General features: G+C 45.4%; 1 protein-coding gene across 5 annotated transcripts in view; it reads right to left on the bottom strand.

The window, feature by feature from the left end:
- TBC1D14 (TBC1 domain family member 14) overlaps positions 1 to 22,731 on the bottom strand; it is a 100,786-nt gene that overhangs the window by 58,997 nt on the left and 19,058 nt on the right. For 3 of the 5 annotated variants that reach the window (XM_084797471.1, XM_084797473.1, XM_084797472.1), the window contains one exon: positions 20,047 to 20,785. In XM_084797471.1, coding sequence (XP_084653597.1) covers positions 20,047 to 20,785 — 739 coding nt within the window. Of the gene's footprint in view, positions 1 to 3,252; positions 3,411 to 20,046; positions 20,786 to 22,731 lie in introns of those variants that run through there. The other 2 variants (XM_084797476.1, XM_084797474.1) reach the window with 2 other exon arrangements.

Below are 22,731 nucleotides of genomic sequence, written 5' to 3'. Positions count from 1 at the left end.
CCACAGCATCACTCCCCCCACTGCATCTCTCCCCCACACACACACTGCATTTCTCTCCCACAACACCTCTCTCCACTGCATCACTCCCCACACTTCATTAATCCCCCACTGCATCACCCACACACAATGCATAACTCCCACAAGCAATCACGCCCCAATGGAGCACTTGAGTTTTCAGCAGACCCTGCAACAAACCCCAGTGAGTATAAACGAGTCCTTGGTGCTCAGCAGAAGTGGCCTTAAGCAAGGGAAAAAGGCAAAATGAAATTACTCAGTGACACTCCACTGGCACCACAAGCCAAAGCCTTTTGAAAGAGGAACTAAACAAGTTTGCTCAGCTGTTGACATATAAGCTTTGACTCAAATCATTGCGCTCGGATATAAACCTCTGCTGTGCCTCATGGGCAGTGTGAGCAAAATGGAGAAGAGGCTTGATGAAGAATGGCATCCACACACCCTATGTGGTTAATATACCTCAGGAAGTCTTTACTTAGCCTGTCATGTTGTACTTCCAGGAGGCTGAGCTCCTACCCCAATTTAAAAACAGCAGTAGCAGAGAGAAGGACCCCAGCTTTCATACCCACCCTACAGGGAGGTGGCAAGGAGCAAAAGTAAAGCATTCAGTGGAGCAGATCCAAGCAGGCCAAGGGCACTTGGGAGGCAAAACTGGACCTGTACCCTAGTCTAACCTTGGCAGCCGACTCTTCTGAGCCTCTTTTCCATCGTCCACAATTCCACATGCTACCCTACTAAAGTAAAGAAGCATGGTGCTAACTGCAGAGTCCAGCACCCAGCATGTTCTAGTCAGTCCCAGGCACACTTGGTAAGTAACTACTATGCTCAAAGCCCAGACCATAGGGACAAGACAGAGGTCAAGACACCTGTTAAACTACCAATCAGCTCTCATTTCTCTCACTCTCCATCCTCCCTCAATGTGCATGGGTTTTTTGTTTGTTTTGTTTTTTGTTTTGTGTGGGAGGGGGTAGGTAAAGCCCATCTGTTAACCTCTACACACACCTCCCAGCGCCACTAAAGTCAGGATGCTCAAGAGATACAACCTACCCAGATCCAGCTACCAATATAAAGCAGGTAATGCTGTGCTGGGAATGCAGCTGCCAGGGTGACTGCAGGTCCAGCTTAAAGTACAGGCCCCGTGGAGGCCATCTGCAGCAGCTATCTGGATAGCAACACATCTCAACCAGATATATATCAGACACTGAGCTCAGCTGCTGAGGGGACATAGCACAGGAAGCAGTATTTACCTAGCCAGAAGCCATTCATAGGAACAGGAAAGAGGAACACACACACACACGCGCGCGCGCGGCCAATACCAGCATTTCCATCATCTGTTTTCAGGGAGGAGCTGACCCAGATTTTAGGGACTCTCTACAGGAGCTCCTTTAAGAAAAAAATTATGGCCGAGCATGATAGCGCATGCCTTTAATCCCAGCACTCAGGAGGCAGAGGCAGGCGGATCACTGTGAGTTCAAGGCCAGCCTGGACTACAAAGTGCGTCCAGGACAGCTAAGGCTACACAGAGAAACCCTGTCTCAAGGGAAAAAAAAAGATGAACCCAAAATTAGAGATAAATGAGAGTTTCTGGAGGCCAAGAATCATTAACATTGTCCCACATTCAGTCCCAGCACTCTGGCATGTGAAACACAGAGGCATGTCAACACAGAGGAGACTCCTACAAGCACTTAAAGCCAAAGTCCATGCCCTGTTATTAAGCATGAGCTGAGTAGCCTCTGGCCTCGTAAGTACTGTCACACTTGCCCCCTGCCCCATTAACTTCTGGGATGTACTGAAAACAAAAGATGACTTCAGAGGCTATATGAAATGCTCACTGACAAGAGACTATGCAGGGCTGCACCTGGCACCTGTCCTCAGAAGGCAGTCACAGAGAACACAGGGACAATGTCAACCTATTGTCTGATGTGTTTCTTCACCAGGATGTAAATATCCCAAGGCTGCCCAGTGCCTCTGATAGTTGCTGCTTCATCTCTAGCAATCCAAGCAGGTCCTGGATACATACAGCATGCTTTTTTAAGGCACTGAGGACACAGTTCAGTGGGCAGAGTCCTTGTATGACGTATATAAAGCCCTAGGCTCTGATCTCAACACAGCACAAAGCAGTGCTCTGGTGCATGCCTGTTAATTCCAGCCCTCAGAAGGCAGAAACAGAAGGACCAGAAATCTAAGTCATGCTTGGCTACATGGTAAATTTGGGGCCAGCCTGGGCTACATAAGACTGTCTTAAAAATAAATAAATAAAATTCTTGACCAAGTTATTTTTACAGAAGGACTGCTACTATACACTTGCTATAGGGAAAGTTAGGATCTAGAACAGTCCAAGAGACATTGAGCCCCATGGAACTAAAATCAGTTGTTGGAAGAGGAGGTTGGCTGTGTGGGTGGATGACAGTCCCTGCCCTGGTGGAGCAGGTTCAACCAGCCAGACACTCCTGAGGGATTTCTAAACCTCTGCGGAGGTGTCAAGGAAGTGAGGCTTTATAAAGGCCTCCACCTCAGGGTACTGCACGTCTGAAGGGCATGTAGCTTGCTATTGGATTCAGCAATCACTCCTTTTTCCTTCTCTCCTTTGGCTCATGACATCAAAATCCAAAGGTGAACTGCAGCCCTCATATCCAGGAGAGCTGCTGGCCCTCCCTGTCACAGCTACCCGCTACCGGTCACCATCACTTTCCTGCAGCCTGGAACTGAACAAGGCACTTCTCACACATTTTACATTCCCCTCCCAGCACCCAGCCACCAAATAAACATGAAGAGGCCAAGGAGGAACCAGAGAGGCAAAAAGAAGGAAAAACATGGCCGATCCTCTCCAGCCCATCATAGTGTATTTCTACCCTCAAAATCTGACATGTATGTGTAGCTAAGGTTGTCTCTAGCTTTGCTTTAAGAAAGCAAGGAAACAAAGATAGCCCGATTCAACTGGCTGCTACACAAAGACACCTTTTCCTCAGCAATCCTACAACTATACAGTAACAAAGTAAGAACAGGAGGTGAGCACTAAGCATGTCTGTACATTAAAACTGCCCCCAAAGAGCTACATCCCCAGCATACTCCCTAAGCACAGGGAGCATGTCCATTTTTAACAGGGACATCCAAGAAAACCTCCCTACCATATGAAGGGCATCAAGGTACCTCACACCAAATCCACCGCCACAGGGGGAAAGACCATGCTCTGGTTGTCCCCAGTTACACCGCTAGAGAGGCATAACAGCCACTCACCTGTCCATAAACAGGAGCACAGGAGAAACAGCCATGTTTCTACTGTGACCACATAGTTCTCAGGAAGCAGTTGAGATGCTCTGAATCTCCTGGTGCCACACACCTGGCAAGCCACAGTGTCAGGACCACACCAGTGTCCTCCTTCTACATGTCCTGAAAGGTGAAGGCTTGCAGGATGGAGCAGATCAGCTGGAAGGGCAGGGGTGGGGCACCTCACAAGTCACAGGAGGGTGGAGGCAGAGAAGGCAGGCAAAGCAGAGCAGCAAAGCCTTACTGTATAGGTCCCCAGGCCAGGACACAGCCCCAGCACAGTCAAGTAAGACAGGACAGGCAACCTTCTGATCTCAAGCCCCACTGTCACTTCACACTTAGTAGTACAGCACTGGACAAACTGCCATCCAGCAACACCTCTGACCAGCTGCTGTACTGGCTGGACATTGCGTGCATGGAAAAGTCATGTAAGTGTTAAGTATGTAAGTGAACTATGTCATGTGGCTTATTGTCCAAATACCCATTTGAAAACCACCCCTGGGAGAATTCTCTCTCATTCACATCTGCAGATACTGTTCTAGAAAACAAACCAGAAGCCTGGTTGTAGTGGTGCATGCCTTTAATCCCAGCATTCTGTGGAAGAGTGGATCTCTGTGAGTTTCAGGACAGCCAAGACTACACAAAGAAACCCTGTCTTTAAAATACAAAACAAAATAAAGCAGAAGCTAGAAATGACTCAGTGGTTAAAAGCACTTCCTGCTCTTCTACAGGGCTTGACTTTGGTTCCTCAACTCCAGCCCCAGGAAATCTGACATCTTGTCTCCCTGGCTGAAGAAGTTCAAGGTCAGCCTTGGCTACATATAAGTCTAACAGCCTGGACTACTGGGACCCTGTCTTAAAAAACAAAACCCCCTAGGTATGATGATTCATAAACTCAGCACTCCAGAAGCTGAGGCAGGAGGGTCAAGCATATGAGATCAGCCTAAACTATACAGAGAGTTCAAGATACATAGTGACTCTGCCTCAAAAACAAACAAACAAAGAAAGATGTAACAATTTCAAGTTCAACAAGAGATTAATTCTAAACCCACCAGCAGTTACTATAGGTTGGTTCTTTTAGGGGCTGTCATCAACCTACATGCCAACCATCAGTTCTGTAAATGGCCCCTCCACAGGCAATTATCAGAGAAAGCCTATGTTTCTAAATGTACAAGGAACATTTTGCTCAATAGCCAGTGACCTTGTCTGGGACTAGGAGGTGATAACTCCAAGCAAAGCAATGTCACTTGATACATTGTAGAAAGGAAAAGGGGAAGTGAGTTTATATCATATAGTACAATTAAAAGAATAACTATAATTCTTTAAAAATCACAAAGACAACTCTAGGTTTAGATGGCCTCACTGGTCTTCCAAACATGGAAAGAAGAAATATACACACTTAAAGAACAAGTTTCTTAGTCTTCCTCCTTTCCAGGGCTCATGCCAAGAATTTATTAGGTCATTCAGAAAACCTATTCACTGGCATCATTTACAAGATTATCAACTCAGTGACATAACACTTGCTTAGATTACACAAAGTCCAGGGCTCAATCTGTAGTGAAGGAGGAGGGGATAGGTGAAAGTAAAGTATGAACACATGTTGAAAAGTCTCTACACAACACTGAAGTATTTTTATGGATTCAGGAACAGTAAAGCAGACATTGGTGTCATACAGGTCAATGAATTTTAGCATACCCATAGCCCCAACCACCAAAGAGCTTTTATATTACATTTTTTGTTTATTCTGTGTGTGTAGAGGTATATGTACCACAGCATGCTGTGGACATCAGAGAACAACTTACAGAAGTCAGCTCTCTCATTACCTTGAGGTTTCTAGGGACTGGACTCAGGTTGTCATATTTAGCAGCAACCACCCATCACCTAAGCACCCAACTAGCCCCAGAGAAAATTATAGAAACTAATTAAGAATACAGAAAAAAAACACATATCATATTAGGTTCTTGATACCAAAGCTAAAAGGGAGATTATAGCCCATAGTCTTATGAATACAGAAAAATTCAAAAGAAAATATTGTCAAATATAAAGCATAACACTACCTAGAGAGCCACAACTATATATTATATTAAAAACTACAGAAAAATATATCTTAGAATAATCTTTAAATTTTAATTACATTTTTAAAAGTTTATTATGGGGAACAAATGCCACAGCATGTATGTGAAGGTCAGAGAACAATCTGGAAGTCAGTGGGTCCTGGGGACTGAATTCAGGTCCTCAGGCTTGGCAGCATGTACCTTTATCTCCTAAGCCTCTCATTCCCATCCTATTTTCTTCTTTTTTTTTTTTTAATTTGGTTTTTGCTTGTTTTCAATTGCACAGGGAGATCAAAGGACCACTATGTGAGTCCAGATCATTAGACGTGGCAGGTGACAAGTGCCTTAACTTGCTGAGACATCTTACAGGCACAGGATTCTATTTTCTGACAGGCCTACCTCCCACTACATGGTGAGGGCCTACCTACTTGATCTCCGTATCCCAAGGCCTGGCATGAAACCCGCTGGGTAACTCATTAATCTAACCCTGCAATGACTCTGCTTTAAGTCTCCACAGAAAGTCACAGAGTCCACAAGGCCCGTATTTTCCGTATCCACAGCCTCCCAAGTCTTCTGAACACTCCTTACCACGTAAATACAGGAAGGAAAAACTAAGCAGGGACTGCATTCTCTAATATCAACTTAGATTTTATGAAGAGAGAAAAAAAGCAGAGCAAAGGGGGCTAGAGACATGGATCAACCATTAAGAACACCTACTGCTCTCCCAGAGGACCCACATTTAGTTCTCAGAACACACATAATGCAGTTTATAACCTTCTGTAACTCTGCTCCAGGGGATCAAATGCTTCTGGCCTGTGGCCTCCACAGGAACCTAAACTCATGTGCACAAATTCACATGCAGACATGCACATCTACATGTAGTAAAAATTATCAAACTAAATCTAAAAAACAAAGCAGCAAGAATGTGGCTGTGTAAATTAATATAAAATGTACTTTGCTAAGAAAATGCAATCTATTCCTAATCTCCAACTGAATACTAAGAAAAAGAGGGAAAAGAAAGGTCAATGGTGAACAGTCGGTCCACATAGTAATCATCGGTAATCTTGGAATTGCAACAATCTCGGGAGAGCCATGAGAGAACTATGTCCTTCAGCACTAGGAAGAAGGAGAGTCTGACTGAAGGCAGGAGGTGTACTCGTGGAATATGGGCTCCAGCAGAATGTGGCTCAAATCCCAGCTGCCCAGCCTGCCTGATTCTGGGCAGAAATGCGCCCCCAAGAGCCTTCACTTATAGAATAATATCACCACTCAGTTCCCAGAACTGTATTTGTCAATGTGCTTATTAACCAAATAGCAACTGGTAATTACATAAGGCCAAACATCTCATCTCATTTAACATGAACCATATTGATACGAGTTATTTTTCATTCAACAAATGCATATTGAATCAACTTATATCCTCGGCACTATGCCAACCACTGGAAGCGATCACTGATGACCACAAGTCTAGGTGCCGTTCTCCAGGCGGCTTGTCACTAGGAGGCAGACCATTTATACCATAATGGATGACCTTCGCCAAAGAGGACACAGTGTGGAAACCACCTGCCTGTCACGTGCAGCAGAGGGAAGAGCTCTCCAAGCACACTCCATACTTGAGAGCTGGCCTTGCTTACACTCCATGCCAGAATTGCCCAAGGACTGTTTACAAGTTCTGATGCATGCGTCTCACCCTAAACTAGTTAAGACTAACCTCTGAGAGTAGGGATTGGATGCTTTTTCCCAAAAAGTAGAGTTTTCGTAATTATTATGTTTTCAGTGCTAAGGATGAATCTAGGGCCTCCACATACTAGACACATGTTCAATCACTGAGCTCTATCTTTCGCTGATCATTTTGTTAGTGTGTTCCTGACACTTCTATTGTGCTAAGAACTTTGCTCTTTAACCAATAAATGCTTCCTACTTCTTTAATTGATGTTTTACTCTGTATGTACTTAAGATAACTTACTGTTTGTGGAAACTGCTGGGAAATGTTATCTTTAGACTTTGTTTTAAATCTGTGCTTCATTTCTACTCACTAAAGCAAAGTCAAAGTGCAAGCCCTGCCCAGAGGCACATGAGCTGTCTAGTAGTATATTAAGAGTCTTCTGCCCGGCGTGTGGTAGCGCACTTCTTTAATCCCAGCACTCAGGAGGCAGAGGAAGGCAGATCTCTCTGAGTTTGAAGTCAGCCTGGTCTACAAAATGAGTTTAGGAAAGCCAAGGATACACACAGAAACCCTGTCTCAAAAAAAATAATAATAATAATAATAAAATAAAATAAAAAATAAAAATAAAGATTCCTCTATATCCTTGATTCAAGATGAATTCTTAACCCAATGGGCTTCTAAAACCCAATGTGCCACTCCCTATACCCCAGCAAATCTGGGCCACTTTCCCCATAAGCCAGCAAATCCTTTAGTTTTCTCTCATATAGCAAACATCAAGCCATAGAATATCGCTTATACTGGCTCAAAAAACATGAGTCTATATGGGATGGGTGAAAAGAACTAAGCCACTACATGCTATTGATGTTAAGAGACTGAGGAACATCAGCAAGGAAGAGCTGAGTTCAGGAATGACTAAGACCCAGGGCAAAGCCACATGGCAATACTAGACTACAGGGGGCCTGCAGGAGACAGGGCAGAATGACAAGAGTGACAATTCCAGTCTCTAGTGACCTGTAGGAGACAGGAAAGAGTACTGAGTTCTGGTAGGAGCCACCTCTGGACTGGAGAAGCTTCAGGAAAGGGTGTCTGCTGTGCTGGCCCTTATGAGTGCTGCAACTGGGCAGAGACAGGTGGAGTAGAAGGGAGGGAGCACCTTGGGCATAGGCAGGAAGTGTGAAGCAGAGCACGGGAGCCAGAATCCATAAGGAAAAGAGAAAGAAGGCTAAAGAGAGAAGTCCTCTTCAAATCCATGTCAGCCACTGCCCGTTGCTAGGAGGACGATTATTCATAAAACAGAGTCTGGGTGTTCATTGTTCAGAAGCTTCCTCCAAGGAGAAAGAAAAAAAAACAAAGGCTTCTGGCATATAGCACTGTGACATCAGTGGGGAGCATGGGGAATGGAGAGGGACAGCCAGAGCTGACCAGTAGTCAGGGACAATGTTCATGAAGTAGCAATTCTGGGAAACAATCACCTAGTTCATTATCTAAAATACAGACCAAGGGTTGGAAAGATGGCTCAGAGGTTAGGAGCACTTACTGACTGCTCTTCCAAAGCTCCTGAGTTCAATTCCCAGCAACCACATGATGGCTCACAACCATCTATAATGAGATCTGATACCCTCTTCTCACACGCAGGTGTACATGCAGGCAGAGCACTGTATATATAATAAATAAATCTTTAAAAAATAAAATAGTAAAATAAAATACAGACCAAGCAGGCTGTAGTACACACAATGGAAGCAAGCCCATTTCCTTATTGTTGGGCAAGTAAGTGATTCATAGGGAGGAAGACCACAGACAGTGTTAGTAAGTATATGAACAACTTTTAATTATGTAGGAACAGTTTTCTCTTAGTTAAAACGTAGGACACTAAACCATAGAAATAGCCTATGGGTATTTGTTGCCGATACTATTGTTTTTTGTTGTTGTTTTGGTTTTGGGTTTGTTTGAAACAGGGCTTCTCTATGTAGCCTTGGCTGTCCTGGATTCGCTTTGTTGAACAGGCTGGCCTCGAACTCATCTGCCTGCTTCTGCCTCCCTGAGTGCTGGGATTACAAGTGTGTGCCCCCGCACCTGGCTGTTTTTTTTTTTTCACAGTGCTGTGCATAGAACCCAGGACCCCCACATATACTAAGCATGTGTTCTACCTCTGAGGCAGATCCCAGTAGCACTAGTCTATTTCATTTTTTTTTTAACATTTAAAACTCATTAACGGTCTGTAAGGAAATAAAGAAAAACCATAGTAGGTATGAAAGTACAATGATGCCCAGAGCCCTGCTGCATATTTTTAAACAAAGAGATGCTTTAATCATAAATCCAGGGGTTAGGAGATGGTTCAGTGGTCACCAGCAACAACAGCATGCTCCCAGCCCTGTGCATGGTGCTTTCTGCAGGCTTCTCTTGGCTTCATTAATTTATCCCCTCTATTATGATGTGCTGGTTAAACAGTCACTCTGTGTTGCTTTTATACATCAAAGGGACAAATTTAAAAATAAAGTCACAGGCTGTCCTCTAAACTAGGCTGGCAAAAGAACTTCCCACTGCAATGGAAATGTACCCATCTGAGCCATTCAATACAGCAGCCGCTGACTCCCACGTGGCTACTAAGTGCCTGAATGTGACTAGTAAGGCTGAGGATCTCAACTTTCCATTTTAGGTTATTTTAATTGGCTTTAATTCATGGCTAACACACTGAGCAGCACAGATCCAGACTCTGCAAAGTAGACTCCAAACAACCAAAAGGACTGAACTTGCTAAGTGAGCACAAACTGCCATGAGGGCCTGGAACCAGGAGCTGGTGAGCTGCTTCGGGCACTCAGTCCTGAACAGATGCAAGGCAGACATGGAATAAACAAGGCAAGTCCCACCTGCCTTAGAAACTCTGTCCCAGCTGGGCAGTGGTGGCACACGCCTTTAATCCCAGCACTTGGGAGGCAGAGGCAGGTGGATCTCTGTGAGTTCGAGGCCAGCCTGGTCTACAAAGTGAATTCAGGACAGTCAAGGCTACACAGAGAAATCCTGTCTCAAAAAACCAAAAAGAAAAAAGAAAAAAAGAAAGAAAGACTGTCCCTGCAATGATGTCCTTGGAGAACTCTCTGTCCTACCCACACTCAAGTCTTTACTTGAATGTCACCTGTTCAGCCAGCCCCAGCTCCAACCACCCTGTCTAAACACAATCTTTCCTACTTTCTAACCTCTACCCTTCCTGACACCCTGCTTTCTCTCTCCACGGCACCTACAGTCTGGCAGCAAGTGTATCACCACTCTGCAGATTCACTCAGACTACACAGACAAAATGGGATCTTAAGTGTAGCCAGCAAGTCCTGGCCACTATAGAGCTGGGTCCTGGAGTGATGATTCTCTGTGGAAATGTGCGGTGTCTAAATTCAGATCCTTTGCTTGGGTAAGTGCTTCCCTGGTGAACACTGCTCAATGCCCATGCCCTAGCAATAACACACAAGTGAGGAGTGCAAAACACCATGGAGGGAGCTCTCTCATCCCAGAGGTTTTCTTGTTAAAGTATGCAAAGCAGTAAGAGGTAGAGGAACCCACTGCAGGAGGAGTCTCTAGACCTGCAGAAAGACAGGGGCTGTGTGCTGAGATGTGACTCAGGCAAGCTCTTAGTGATGAGTGACTCTGAAGTGAGTTGGGCCAAATCTCTACTTAACACAGGAAAACCATGTTTACAAAGCAACTTCTCCATATATCATAGGAAGGGCTGGCATGGCCAGGTAGCTACTGCTACTAAAAACGAGTCTGCCATTAGCCACCTGAAGGGCTTCACTGTGTCCCTTCAGTCCTCACTCCAGGTAAGTCCGCAGAAGGTCAGGAGTGTAGCCATCCTAAGTCACTCCCAAGGCATCCCTCTTGCAGGCCCCATGCTGTCTGTGATGGGTTCCAACCAGCACAGATAGTCTTCTGAGTGTTGCTACAGGGAATACCCAAGGAACTAAACACAGGGTCTGCCAGAGCAGCCAAAGCAGCAGCAGAGCTGCTTCTGATGGCATGTACTCCCCAGGGGCTAGTCTATTAAGGATATGAACTACTTGGGGCACACAAAAGACCTTCAAAGCTGAAAGAACATGCTGGCTGGACTAAAGCATTTGCATACAAGACTCTGGGATATCGCCTCTCAAGAGAAACACAGAAACAGTGTCACTGAGTAAGTCCTCTGCAGGCTGGTCCTAGGGAAGGGTAGCTGTTATAGGCTTTTACCTAGTGGGAACATCAAGTATAGAGAACCAGCTGGGAGTAAGAGTGGGGTTCAGAAGAGGACAAGGATTACAGAAGAGGAAGTAGCACCTCATACCCACATGATGATGGTCCATGTTCTTCCTGGGCATTTCCTCCTGCTCCTGCCATAGTAACCAGGACTTGCTTGGCTATGTCCACCAAAGAGCAGAGTACCCTAAACCTTGTGGCCCACATCCCTCCTGAGTACTTCAGACACCAGTGGGCCCTTAAGAAGGGGCATCTGCATGGCCTACATTCAAGGCTATCAGAGTTCTCCCCCAGCCCAGACATAAGAACCAAAGTCCATCCTCCAGCCTCAGCCAACCTCTCCCTGAAAGATGGGTGCTATTCATAAATGGAATCTTCTTTTTTCATTTTTTTGGTTTTTCGAGACAAGTTTTCTCTGTGTATCCTTGGCTATCCTGGACTCAATTTGTAGACCAGGCTGGCCTCGAACTCACAGCAATCCGCCAGCCCCAGAGTGCTGGGATTAAAGGTGTGAGCCACCACACCCAGCTAATGGAATCTTCTTAAACCATGGGAAGGTCTCTTTCATCAAGGCCTGCCCACCAAAGTAGTAGCCATTAGAAGAAGGAATGACTGCCAACCTGATGGGATTTAGGATCACCACAGAAACGCACCCTTAGAATATCTGTATGGGTATTTTCAGAAAGGCTTAATAAAGGAAGAAGACCCACTCTAAACATGAGTAGCACTATCCCACAGGCTCACCTGCCTCTGCTTCCTGACTTCAGATGCAATGTGACCAGCTGCCTCCCCGTCCCTTCCCTGCCATGATGGACTGTACCTACAGGCTGTCAAGCAAAGAAAACCCTTCCTTCCTTAACTTGCTCTTTGCCACAGCAATAAGAAGAGTAACTAATACACTGTCCATCAAAACAAGCTTAGTGCGTCAGTGGACACCAAATCCGCTGGCACCTCTATCTTGAACCTCCCAGCCTCCAGAATTGGTGCTTCCACACCATCCACTCAATGGTATTTTGTTGTAACAACTTATATCAGAACTGTCAGCTGAGGACCCAGCTTCCTACTTGACCAACAAAACCAGAGCAATATAAGAAGTGACAACAGCAAACACTGGTGAGAGCAACAGGAAGTATCATTCATTACTGGTGGGAAGATAAAATAGTGAAGCCACTTTGGAAAACAGGCAGTTTCTTCAACACTGAGCATGCTTATCATACAGTATAGTATTTGCATTCCTTGGCATGTACCCAAAAGATCTGAAAACCTACACCCACATGGATCTTTAAAAACAGCAGCTGTTCATATATGCCGAAACTTAGAAGCAACTAAGATAAGATGCCCTTCGGTGAGCAAACAAATAAACTATACCAAATCCAGACAGAGAAAGATCATGCACTTAAAAATGAGCTATGCCCTCTAAAGCAACAGGATTGAAGATGTGGACGCACAAGGTCTGAGGCAACATGCACTGGGGCTGCACGGGGGTCTGGACCAGATGGAGTCATAAGAGCTGAAAGTAGTAGACACCTGACCCCATCCCTAACCCAGAACCTCTCTGCATTTGACAACCACTATGAAAATTTAGTTTTCTCCAAAGGACTCTCACTGAAGAAACAAGTTACTCTTAAGGGTAGACTGCATACCCAGCACTAGATGGCCAACAGAAAATGAACTCAACAGCATCATTAGAGGTTCCTTTTCTCATAATTTGTCAGGGCATTTTTAACAATTATAATTTTAGCCAGGCAGTGGTGGCGCACGCCTTTAATCCCAGCACTCGGGAGGCAGAGGCAGGCGGATCACTCAGAGTTCAAGGCCAGTCTGGTCTACAAAGTGAGTCCAGGACAGCCAAGGCTACACAGAGAAACCCTGTCTCAAAAAAAAAAATTATAAGTTTTATTTGTACTTGTATTTTATTTATATACAATTTTCCTCTCTTTTTATCCTACAGGTCCTTTGCAAAAATCTTATAGCTCCCAGTTTAGAGTTTTCATGCGATTCCTGTGTGTGTAAATAAGTAGTTTCTGCATATATATCTGTGCCTTTTCTTTTTTCTTTTTTTTTTTAAGATTTATTTATCATATATATACAGTGTTTTGCCTGCCTATACACCAAAAGAGGGCACCAGTTCTCATTATAGATGGTTGTGAGCCACCATATAGTTGCTGGGAACTGAACTCAGGACCTTGGGAAAAGCAGCCAGTGCTCTTAAACTCTGAGCCATCCCTCCAGCCCATGTGCCTTTTCTTGAACTTTTTCCCTTCTGTTTTGTCCTACTTCAATCTATTAGTTTTTGTCTTATCTTATTCTGTCTTTTTTCTCATCCTTATCCCACAGCAGAGATTTAACGTAGTGGCCTCTGTAGCAACCTGCCCATCTTGAAATCATCTCCCTTTCCTTCTGCCTGGCTCTTGGAGCTCAGTGTGCTGATTATATGGGATGGCTCCTTTCATTCTCACAGACCTGTAAGTAGGTACACCTCAGCTTATTTCACAGACAAGCGTACAAAGACTAAGCCTGAGTATCTGCCTTAATCCAGACCGCAGGACAGCACACCAGCACACAGCTAGGTCAGGAAACCATTGCCCAGCCCTCTTTCCTAGGTACCTCAGCAAAGCACAAGCAGGTGCACACACCAGCAGCAGCTCCAAGACACAGTAGGTCTCAGTCAAAGACATAAGACAACTAGCAAACAGATTTTTGTAAGAAAGTCATAATTATAAATACCATCTCTCATTTCACTGGTGCTAATTCTAAAATGGTCATAGCATTAGAAAGTAAGTCAAGTAACATAAAACTGAATCAGTATTACTATGCAGGCCACACATCTATTCCATATCCAGGTATACCCCTTCCCATTTCACCCAACTACACGTAAGTCTTGCAGATCATAGACGTAAAGGTCAGAGGCCCAAGCCCTGAATCACCTCTGAATCCCCCAGCAAGTTAATCAGCTTCTGCCATGGTTTCTACACATATATGCAGAATTACAAACATGTTCCTGAATCAGTAAGTTCCCAGTACAAGATTAAAAAAAAAAAATTCTAGGGAGCCAGGCACAATGGCACACACGTGATCCCAGAACTCAGGAGGCAGAGGCAGGCAGATCGCCGAGTTCAAGATCAGCCTGGTCTACAAAGCTAGTCCAGGACAGCCAAGGCTACACAGAGAAACCCTGTTTAAACAAACAAACAAACAAACAAAACATTTTAGTGATTTAAAGAAGAAATCAGAAATAGATTTAACACAAAGAATAAGATGATTTCAAGATCATATGAAGAAGTTGATTCTGAATGATCCCCTGGCCCCTAGGAATAGGTCACTGAGCAACAGGAAACTCATGTCCCTAAGATGCAAATGAGAGCTGCTACTCGAATTGTTGAACTCCAGAACCCAGCAGGAAATCAACATCCCCATATCTGGAAGGGAACACAGAGCTCTCCTGCAACTGCTCTCAACATCCAGGAAGCTGAAAACAGATACTGTCAACACTATAGGAAAGCCTCTCACCTCTACAACATCAGTAGGCACCAGAGAGAAGCAAAGAGGAAAATAAATAAATAAAAAAGCCTGCACCTCATTTCTGCCTCAAACCTCCCACAATGGGAGAACTGGATGGTCCTAATTCATGTCCAAAACTCTAGCAGCAAGAGACTAGAAACAGACCTCTGCTCTGCAACTAATAAAGTCCAGGAAAGCAACTTGAAGGAGAGCAGCCCAGAGAATAAACTGGCAGCCCAGAGCCCCGTCTCATGCTACTCCCCATTACTATGCATCCTGACAATGACAGCCATGCAAGCAAAGCATGGCACCATGCACACGACTCCCTCCTCAGTAATAAGCTGCCTCAGGTCCCTGAATTTCCTCCCTATCATACTCTATGTCCACCAGCCAGTGGGTCAGATCCCAAAGGCCGTGCTCTGCACAGGAACTAAAACATCTTTACACACAAGAATTTTTAAAAAATAACACTGAAAGCCTGGCACGGTGGCACACGCCTTTAATCCCAACACTTGGGAGGCAGAGGCAGGTGGATCTCTATGAGTTCGAGGCCAGCCTGGTCTACAAAGCAAGTCCAGGACAGCCAAGGCCACACAGAGAGACCCTGTCTCGAAAAACAAAAACAAAACAAAATAAATAAATAAATATATAACACTGAAATATCATTTGAAACTCCATAGGCCAGAAACTGCCTATGTATCAAGCATGCTCCATCTAGAGAGTTAACTTCTATTTCCTCATTTAACCGTTGCATTATTAGTTCTTCGCTTGAGTGGTTTTTGTATTTTTTTTTCAGGGCTAAGGATGGAACCCAGCACCTCACACACACTAGGCAAATGCTATAATGCTGAGCTATGGCTCTATCTCTCTCATAATAGCTCTTTATCAAAGGAGCAATTAGTCTCAGGTCACCCAAGTACACACTAGAGGCTGCAGAAGTTACATGACTTCCTCAGGGTCACACAACACAAAATGACAGAGCTGGTGGGGCTCCGCAGCCCCAGTTCTCAAACTACCATGGTCTTCCCACTCTGTATTTGAATTACAAAGAGAAGCAGGGCTAACTAGACACAGACTGTGCCCCCAAAGGGCTCTCTTGACAGGTCAGGAAGCAGACTAGAAAAATCCATCATTCCAGACCTGCAGGGAAGCACAGACCCCGATGGTTGTCTCTACCCCATACCTTCCTATAGCAAGGTCTGCTTTGCCTTCAAATGGACATTTAACACCTCTTTAACAAAGGACCCTCTGATCACCTCCTCTGAGAGCTTAATAAAAGGCCAGATGACAGAAGATGGAAGCAGGAAAAGCTAATTACTACTTCCCTGGCCCATTTGGATTAGCAGATTAAACCTTTGGCTTCATGGAAACCAACTCCATCTCTGGAGGCAAACAGCCACACCACAAGCACGTACTGCATTCCTCTCCCACTGCTCTCTGGGTTCTACTATGCTGGATTCATGGGCTCCCTTAACACAGCTCTCTTCCATGTAAGATGAGGGTGCTGCTCAAATTACACTATGAAGGACTTTTGAGGAAGCTAGTCAATACCAACAGCTGTAATCCGTTAGCCCAGCGCATCTGAAAGGCTTCGTCCACCTCCATCCTACAACATGTGGCAATGTCTAGAAACATTTTGGTCTTCATAGTTGGACGATGGTGCCAGTAACTAGGGGGCAGAGGTCAGGACTGTTACAACACACAGGACAGCTGCCCACAGAAGTATCCATCTCAAACATTAACAGAGCCTGGTACAGAAGTCCTGCTCTAAGTTACTGGGCAGTGGGTTCAACTGAACAATGTAGGGTGTGGGGCCAAAAGCTCACAAGAACAGTAAGAAACAAGATATATTCTGTTCAAACCAAAGAAAGCTACTACTTAAGTAATACCAGGAAGCTAGGTGCCTTAGCTATTTGATCTTACTTGAGTCATTTCCCCCATTAAAGACGCAGTCACACAGTTATTAAGGAGGAGAGCTAACAATAAACCTAGCTCACCTAAGCCTTGACCCAGTGTTCCCAACTGCAGTGCCCACTCTCCCAAGATATCCACCATGCCTAGGAGGTAGGAACCAGTTTACAGCTCAGGGTAATCTGATACACAGGTATGTTATAGCAAGTAAAGGAAGAACAGACAGCAGCTACGCCTACAGCTTCCATGGAGAAACAGTCAGGTCCAGCTGCCATATTATTGCTCTACTGTTCCTGTCTCACGTATGCACCTCATCAAGAAGTCAGGTTCAGAGCTGGGCACAGTGGTACACCCCTGTAATCCCAGCACTCTGGGAAGCAGAGGCAGGCAGATCTCTGTGAGTTCAAGGCCAGCCTGGTCTACAAAGTGAGTCCAGGACAGCCAAGGCTACACAATAAACCCTGTCTTGAAAAACCGAACACCAAAAAAAAAAAAAGAAAAAAAAAAAGGAAGCAATAGAGCAGGGAATAGCCATGATCACCCCAAACAGATGATATGTAAAGTCATCTATGCTGGTTTTATGTCAACTTGACATAAGCTAAAGTCATCTGAGAGGAGAGAGCCTCAACTAAGAAAATGCCTCTCCATAATATGCATCTGTAAGCATTTTCTTAACTAAAGACTGATGGGGAAGGGCAAGCCCATTGTGGTACTACACCTGGGCTGGTGGTCCTGGGTTCTAGAAGAACACAGGCTGAGCAAGCCAATAAGCAGCACCCCTCTATGGCCTCTGCATCAGGCTCCTGCCCTGTCTGAGTTCCTGTCCTGACTTCCTTCAATAATAAACAGTGCTGTGGTAGTGTAAGCTAAATAAACCCTATCCTCTCCCCCGCAACTACCACCAGCCAAAAAAAAGTAAAAACCCTTTCCTTGCCAAGTTGCTTTTGGTGTTTTACCAGAGCAATAGTAAACCTAACAAACACATAGTTCGTGTGTCGAGATCCGTACTAAATCTTCAACATAATAACCCCCCTAATTCCACAACCACAACAGGGGCTTTTCACTCCAATTCTGGGGGAAATGAGCTGAGGCAGCAAACACCCTGATGATGGGGACAACAGAGGTGAACGAAGCAGTGGCTGTGGCACACCAGACACCCAGCACCCTTCTCAGTACTTTTCTGCTAGGGATTTGGAAATTTCAGTGAAGGGAAGCGATGTTGAAGGTCGCATAGCTAGGATGTGACCTGTAAACCAAGCTGTTCCCACTATGCTACTTCTCAGGCACTTCTGTTTTTAAAAAAGAGTTTCCAGCTGGGTGTGGTGGCACAGCCTGTAATCCCAGCACTCGGGAGGCAGAGGCAAGTGGATCACTGTGAGTTTGAGGCCAGCCTGGTCTACAAAGCGAGTCCAGGACAGCCAGGGCTACACAGAGAGACCTTGTCTTAAAAACCAAAATTAAATAAATAAATAAATAAATAAATAAACAAGTTTCCAAGTTTGCTAAGAATCCCTGTCACCTAGGCAGGCTCCTCCACTCTGAGATTGATCTGAGGAGTCACATGTAAGGCACTCTGGTACTCAGCAACATGGAAAACTGCAAACATTCGTCCAAGTAACAGGGACAAGCCAGCTACACAGATAGTAGCTGCATGGAAGGCCTCAGAAGGACTCTGACACACAAGGTCTCCAGAAGGTAATCACTGAATAACAAATTCTGTGATCAAGATTCCCACTGGAGGTGCAGGGTACCCACCAGTTGGCACATCAAGAACAAAAGCTGTCCCAGAAGACTGCATGCCATGTAAAGACCATCTCACTCAGAGCTGGCCTTAGGCTGACTGGGGACATTCCACATTTGCCTGACGAAGCAACTGGGAAACCATAAGCTACCACATGTACCCAGACCCAGATGTCTTTGGCTGAGTCTAGGCAGCACATCACATAAGTACTACAAAGTCCAACACTGACTTGCTAAAACAAGTGCCAAGTGTTTCCACCTGCCAAGTTCATAGCCCAGAAGCCTCCAAAGAACAAATATGGGCAGATTACAATCCTGAATATGTAATTCATAGCTCCACACCCTTCTGCAGAGCACCTCAGCTTCAGTGACTGATTAGTGGGGATATCCCAACCCCAGATTATAAACTCACCTTCCGTTGTGACCTAAAATCATGTCTATCACCCTATGACTCCCACTTGGCCTGCCTAGAACAGAGCCTTCGACAGACTCTTGCTGAACAACAGCATAAAACACAAACAAGAGGAAGAAATGGAAGCAACTCTCCTCACGGGGCTCGAGGACACACAGGAAGCCCAGTAGGCTTGTTGGGGACCTAGGTGACAAGACACCAAAGAAAGGGTATACATGGCAAGATCAACACAAGAATTGTGTGACTGCAAGGCAGCCGTGTATTGTTTTTTAAAATTATCTGTATTACCTGTAGGCCCAGCTAGTAATCAATCAAGACACAGACACTTGTTATATTTTAAAATAGCTTTAGTTAACCTAGGGCAGGCAGATATCAATCTTCTAAACTACCTCCCATAGTGGGGCAGGCATAGAATCCCTGCCTCAATCTCATGCCATCTGTTTGCAATAACTTTTATCAAGCTACCTCTCATCCATAATCTCAAATACTTGCTAATGTTTTTTATCTGGGCCGGAATTCTCCATCCACACCGGCCATGTGCTTCTCCTCCATCTAACCCGTGGCGGCCTTCCTCTCCTCTCCTCAGATCACTCTCCTTTCTCCTCGTGGCCGTCTTTCTTCTTCCCAGAATCCCTCTCTCTCCTAGCCCCACCTATCTCCTTTGCCCTGCCCAGGTGGGATGGCTTTTTAATTAACCAAAAGGTGGGTCACAGAGACAACAAGCAGTAATTAGCAACAAAATACATTAGACTATCCCCCAATAGCCATGGCACATGCCTCAACAGCAGGGCCAGGGCCAGAACACATGATAAGGACCATACAGGTACTGGCAGCATTACTGGAGCATTTGGAAATGCCAGCCCCAGCGTCTGCCACTGGGAGCAGTGTTAGAAAGAGAGTTGCTAATGCCGGTACTAATCTCAACAGCATCCTTTTGCCTGACCCAAGAAACCCAAGTGATTAGCGAATGACAAAGTAAAGGTAATAACCATCTCTGGGTGACCCCACCCACAAAAGGCAGGAGGCCAAGAAGCAACGAAGACTATTCAAGTGAGCCAAGAACAGAGAAGCAGGAGACGGGAGTGGGAAGCCAAACAGCCGAGTCAGCAGCAAACCTGGCCACACACTACTCCACAATACTCTAAGGCACAGGGAAAAGGCACGAATGTCTGTAGGACACAGACAGTCAGACAAGGAGGCACAAAACAACAGTCTACATCTGTTGCCCTGGCTGCTCCAAATAGCAAAGGTGTTGTTACCTTGTAAAGAAGTGACTGAATGGTTGCAATAGTTTCAATTTCCTCCCCTCCTCAGTCTCAGCAACACAATCCAGCTGATGTACATCACTGGTTTCCTTGATGGAGCTCAGGGTGACATCAGTGAACTGTGGGTCATCATCATTCTCTAGGGTCACAATGGCGCTGGAACTGCTCGTGACCATGAGGTCCAAGATGTCCTCATTGCTGACTGACAACGTCGTCGACAGCTCTGTGCCAAGACTAGAAACACTGCAGACAGAGACATCGTCACTTCGGTTCAAGGCTTTGGAGGTGGGGCTGTAGAGTTTCACTGAGTCATAGCCTGTCCTGGGAAATGTGGAAGACTTCCGCACAACCTGCTCCTGCTCGCTGCAGGTGGGGGCTGTGGGTGCACAGGATGGCAGGGGGCATGCGCTCTGGAAGGCCCGCTCGGGGATGATCTCTGACTCAGACTGCTTTCTCTTCACATGGACCACACTGCAGGGAACAGGCTCTGGATTGCCAATCTCCAGGGTAGGAATGCCCGAGTCCACTGACTGAAGGCTGTGTCGATCTTCCAAAGCACCAAGTTTTAGTGTGGGTCCATAGTCAGGCACTGACAGGGATCTGGGAGCCTTGACACTCAGGTGTTGCAGGTCCTGAAGGGAGTCTCCTGGCCGACCATCTAGAATGCCCATCAATGCTACACCATTCATAGAGGTGGAAAGGTTTCCATCAGTCATCTTGGTCCAAGAGGAAACTAGAGAAACACAGACATGGGAATTTAAAATGTATATATAAATCCAAAGATGTCACTCCTCAGGCATCTCCGGACACACAGCTCCAAAGGCTGGATTACCCGCTTAAACAGGCACCTTTGAAAGAGTCCTATGAGTTGGGCATGGTGGCACACACTTATGAAACCAGCACTGGGAGACTGAGGCAAGAAGTTTGTGAATCTGAGACCATCCTGTCTGATACCCAAGCCAAAAGAATAAATAAATAAATAAATAAATAAATAAGATGTCCTATACACTCAAGTTCTAATTGAGGCCCAGAGCAAAAGCTTAAACGCCCTCTCATGACATGAGCTAGCAAGACGATAACCCACAGAGATCATCTACAGGAAGCAATGAGTTTCATCATCAGCTCCTTCACCCCAGTCACATCTCCAGCAACCAGGCCAGCCCTGGAGGTAAAAGATCTGTGCCAGGAGGGAAGAAAAGTTTCTTGTGGGAATAGCCTACATTCTGGATCTTGTATGCCCGCATGTTGAAGGCTGGGTCCCAAGACTGCTGTGCACCTAGAGGATGGTGGAGCCTTTAAGGGGTTGAATGAAGTTATATTACCTTGTTTGCTGGATGCAATGAGGTAATCAGGATTCTTTTGTCACCTGCTCCTATCAAGACATTCTGTGCTTCCCTGGGCCCAAAGCAACAAGGCTGAAATACCATGGACTTAAGGAATCTTTGAAATATGGCACACGCCTTTAATCCCAGCACTTGGGAGGCAGAGGGAGGCAGATTGCTATGAGTTCAAGGCCAGCCTGGTCTACAGAGAGTCCAGGACAGCCAAGGCTACCCAGAGAAACCCTGTCTTGAAGAAAAAGAAAAGAAATCTTTGAAATAATGAGCTGAAATAAGCCTTTCATTCTTACAAACTGTTTATCTCAGGCCTTCTGTAACAGTGGTACAGAGATAACACAGATTAGGGGCTGGGACTACTGCTCAGTATAGGTACTTGGCTAGAATGAGCAAAGCCATGGGTTCAATCCTAGTCATTGTGAAACAGCATAAAAACCAAGCTACCTTCATTAAGACAGAAAAACAGCAAAGTAAATTACACACTCACAAGCACTCCACTCTGCCCAAGCATACCCCAAGTGGCCACACCTTCCCACAGCACTACCATACTCACTCAAGTCCAAGACAAGGCATGCTTTTCCTTCACAACAGGAGCCAAGCACTCAGAATAGTCAAGATCAGACTTATCTAGAGAGGTAAGATTTGGGGTCAGAGGGAAGGCTGTGCCTAGTTTTAAATGGCTTGGAAGAGGCTCCCTAAACCCAGGACAGGAAGCAATTTCAGTGGAGATATGTTAATCATAGAAGAACAAAGGCCAGAACTTGAGAGAAGATTCTAAAGCACTGGCCATACACACCTCAAAGGCCATGCCCAGAATTCTCTGATCAAAGAGGCAGGCACAAGCCAAGAGAAAGTTCCAGTCTGAGAAACACAGTCACCAGCACACTGTCAAGCCTTACCTGAAAGGTTACTTCTTGTTTTATTTTGAAATGTCAAACTAAAGAGACCAGATGGTATACCATAACCTAACCACAGAGTAGAACGTAAGTACCAGAACTCCAGCCATCCCTGGACTGTAACCCAGCTCCACTACAGACAGCCCTGGGGAAATTAAGAACCAAGGAAAAGTGACGAATGGGCACCTGGCCCAGGAGGAGCAGCTGCTATCATCAAACAAAAAGTAGCTGAAGGCTCCCAGGCACAGCAGGCACAGCAGTTCACCTGCTAGGGGTTAGCCTAGCTTTTACAAGAAGCCTCCTGCAGCTCTCAGGAAGCCAGTCTCCTTCAGTGCAGCAGAAACAAACTGATTAAAAGCAAAAAAGAGGAAGGGCAGTAATCTCCCCCTCCCAGAAACTGAAGGAACCAGTCAGACACTGCAGCAAAGAGCAAAAATAGAAACAGG

Source organism: Acomys minous (assembly GCF_964271855.1).
Source record: "Acomys minous genome assembly, chromosome: 10".
NCBI classification, from domain to species: Eukaryota; Metazoa; Chordata; class Mammalia; order Rodentia; family Muridae; genus Acomys; species Acomys minous.
Note: the sequence above shows the minus strand (reverse complement) of the source record. Positions and strands in the feature narration are given on the sequence as shown.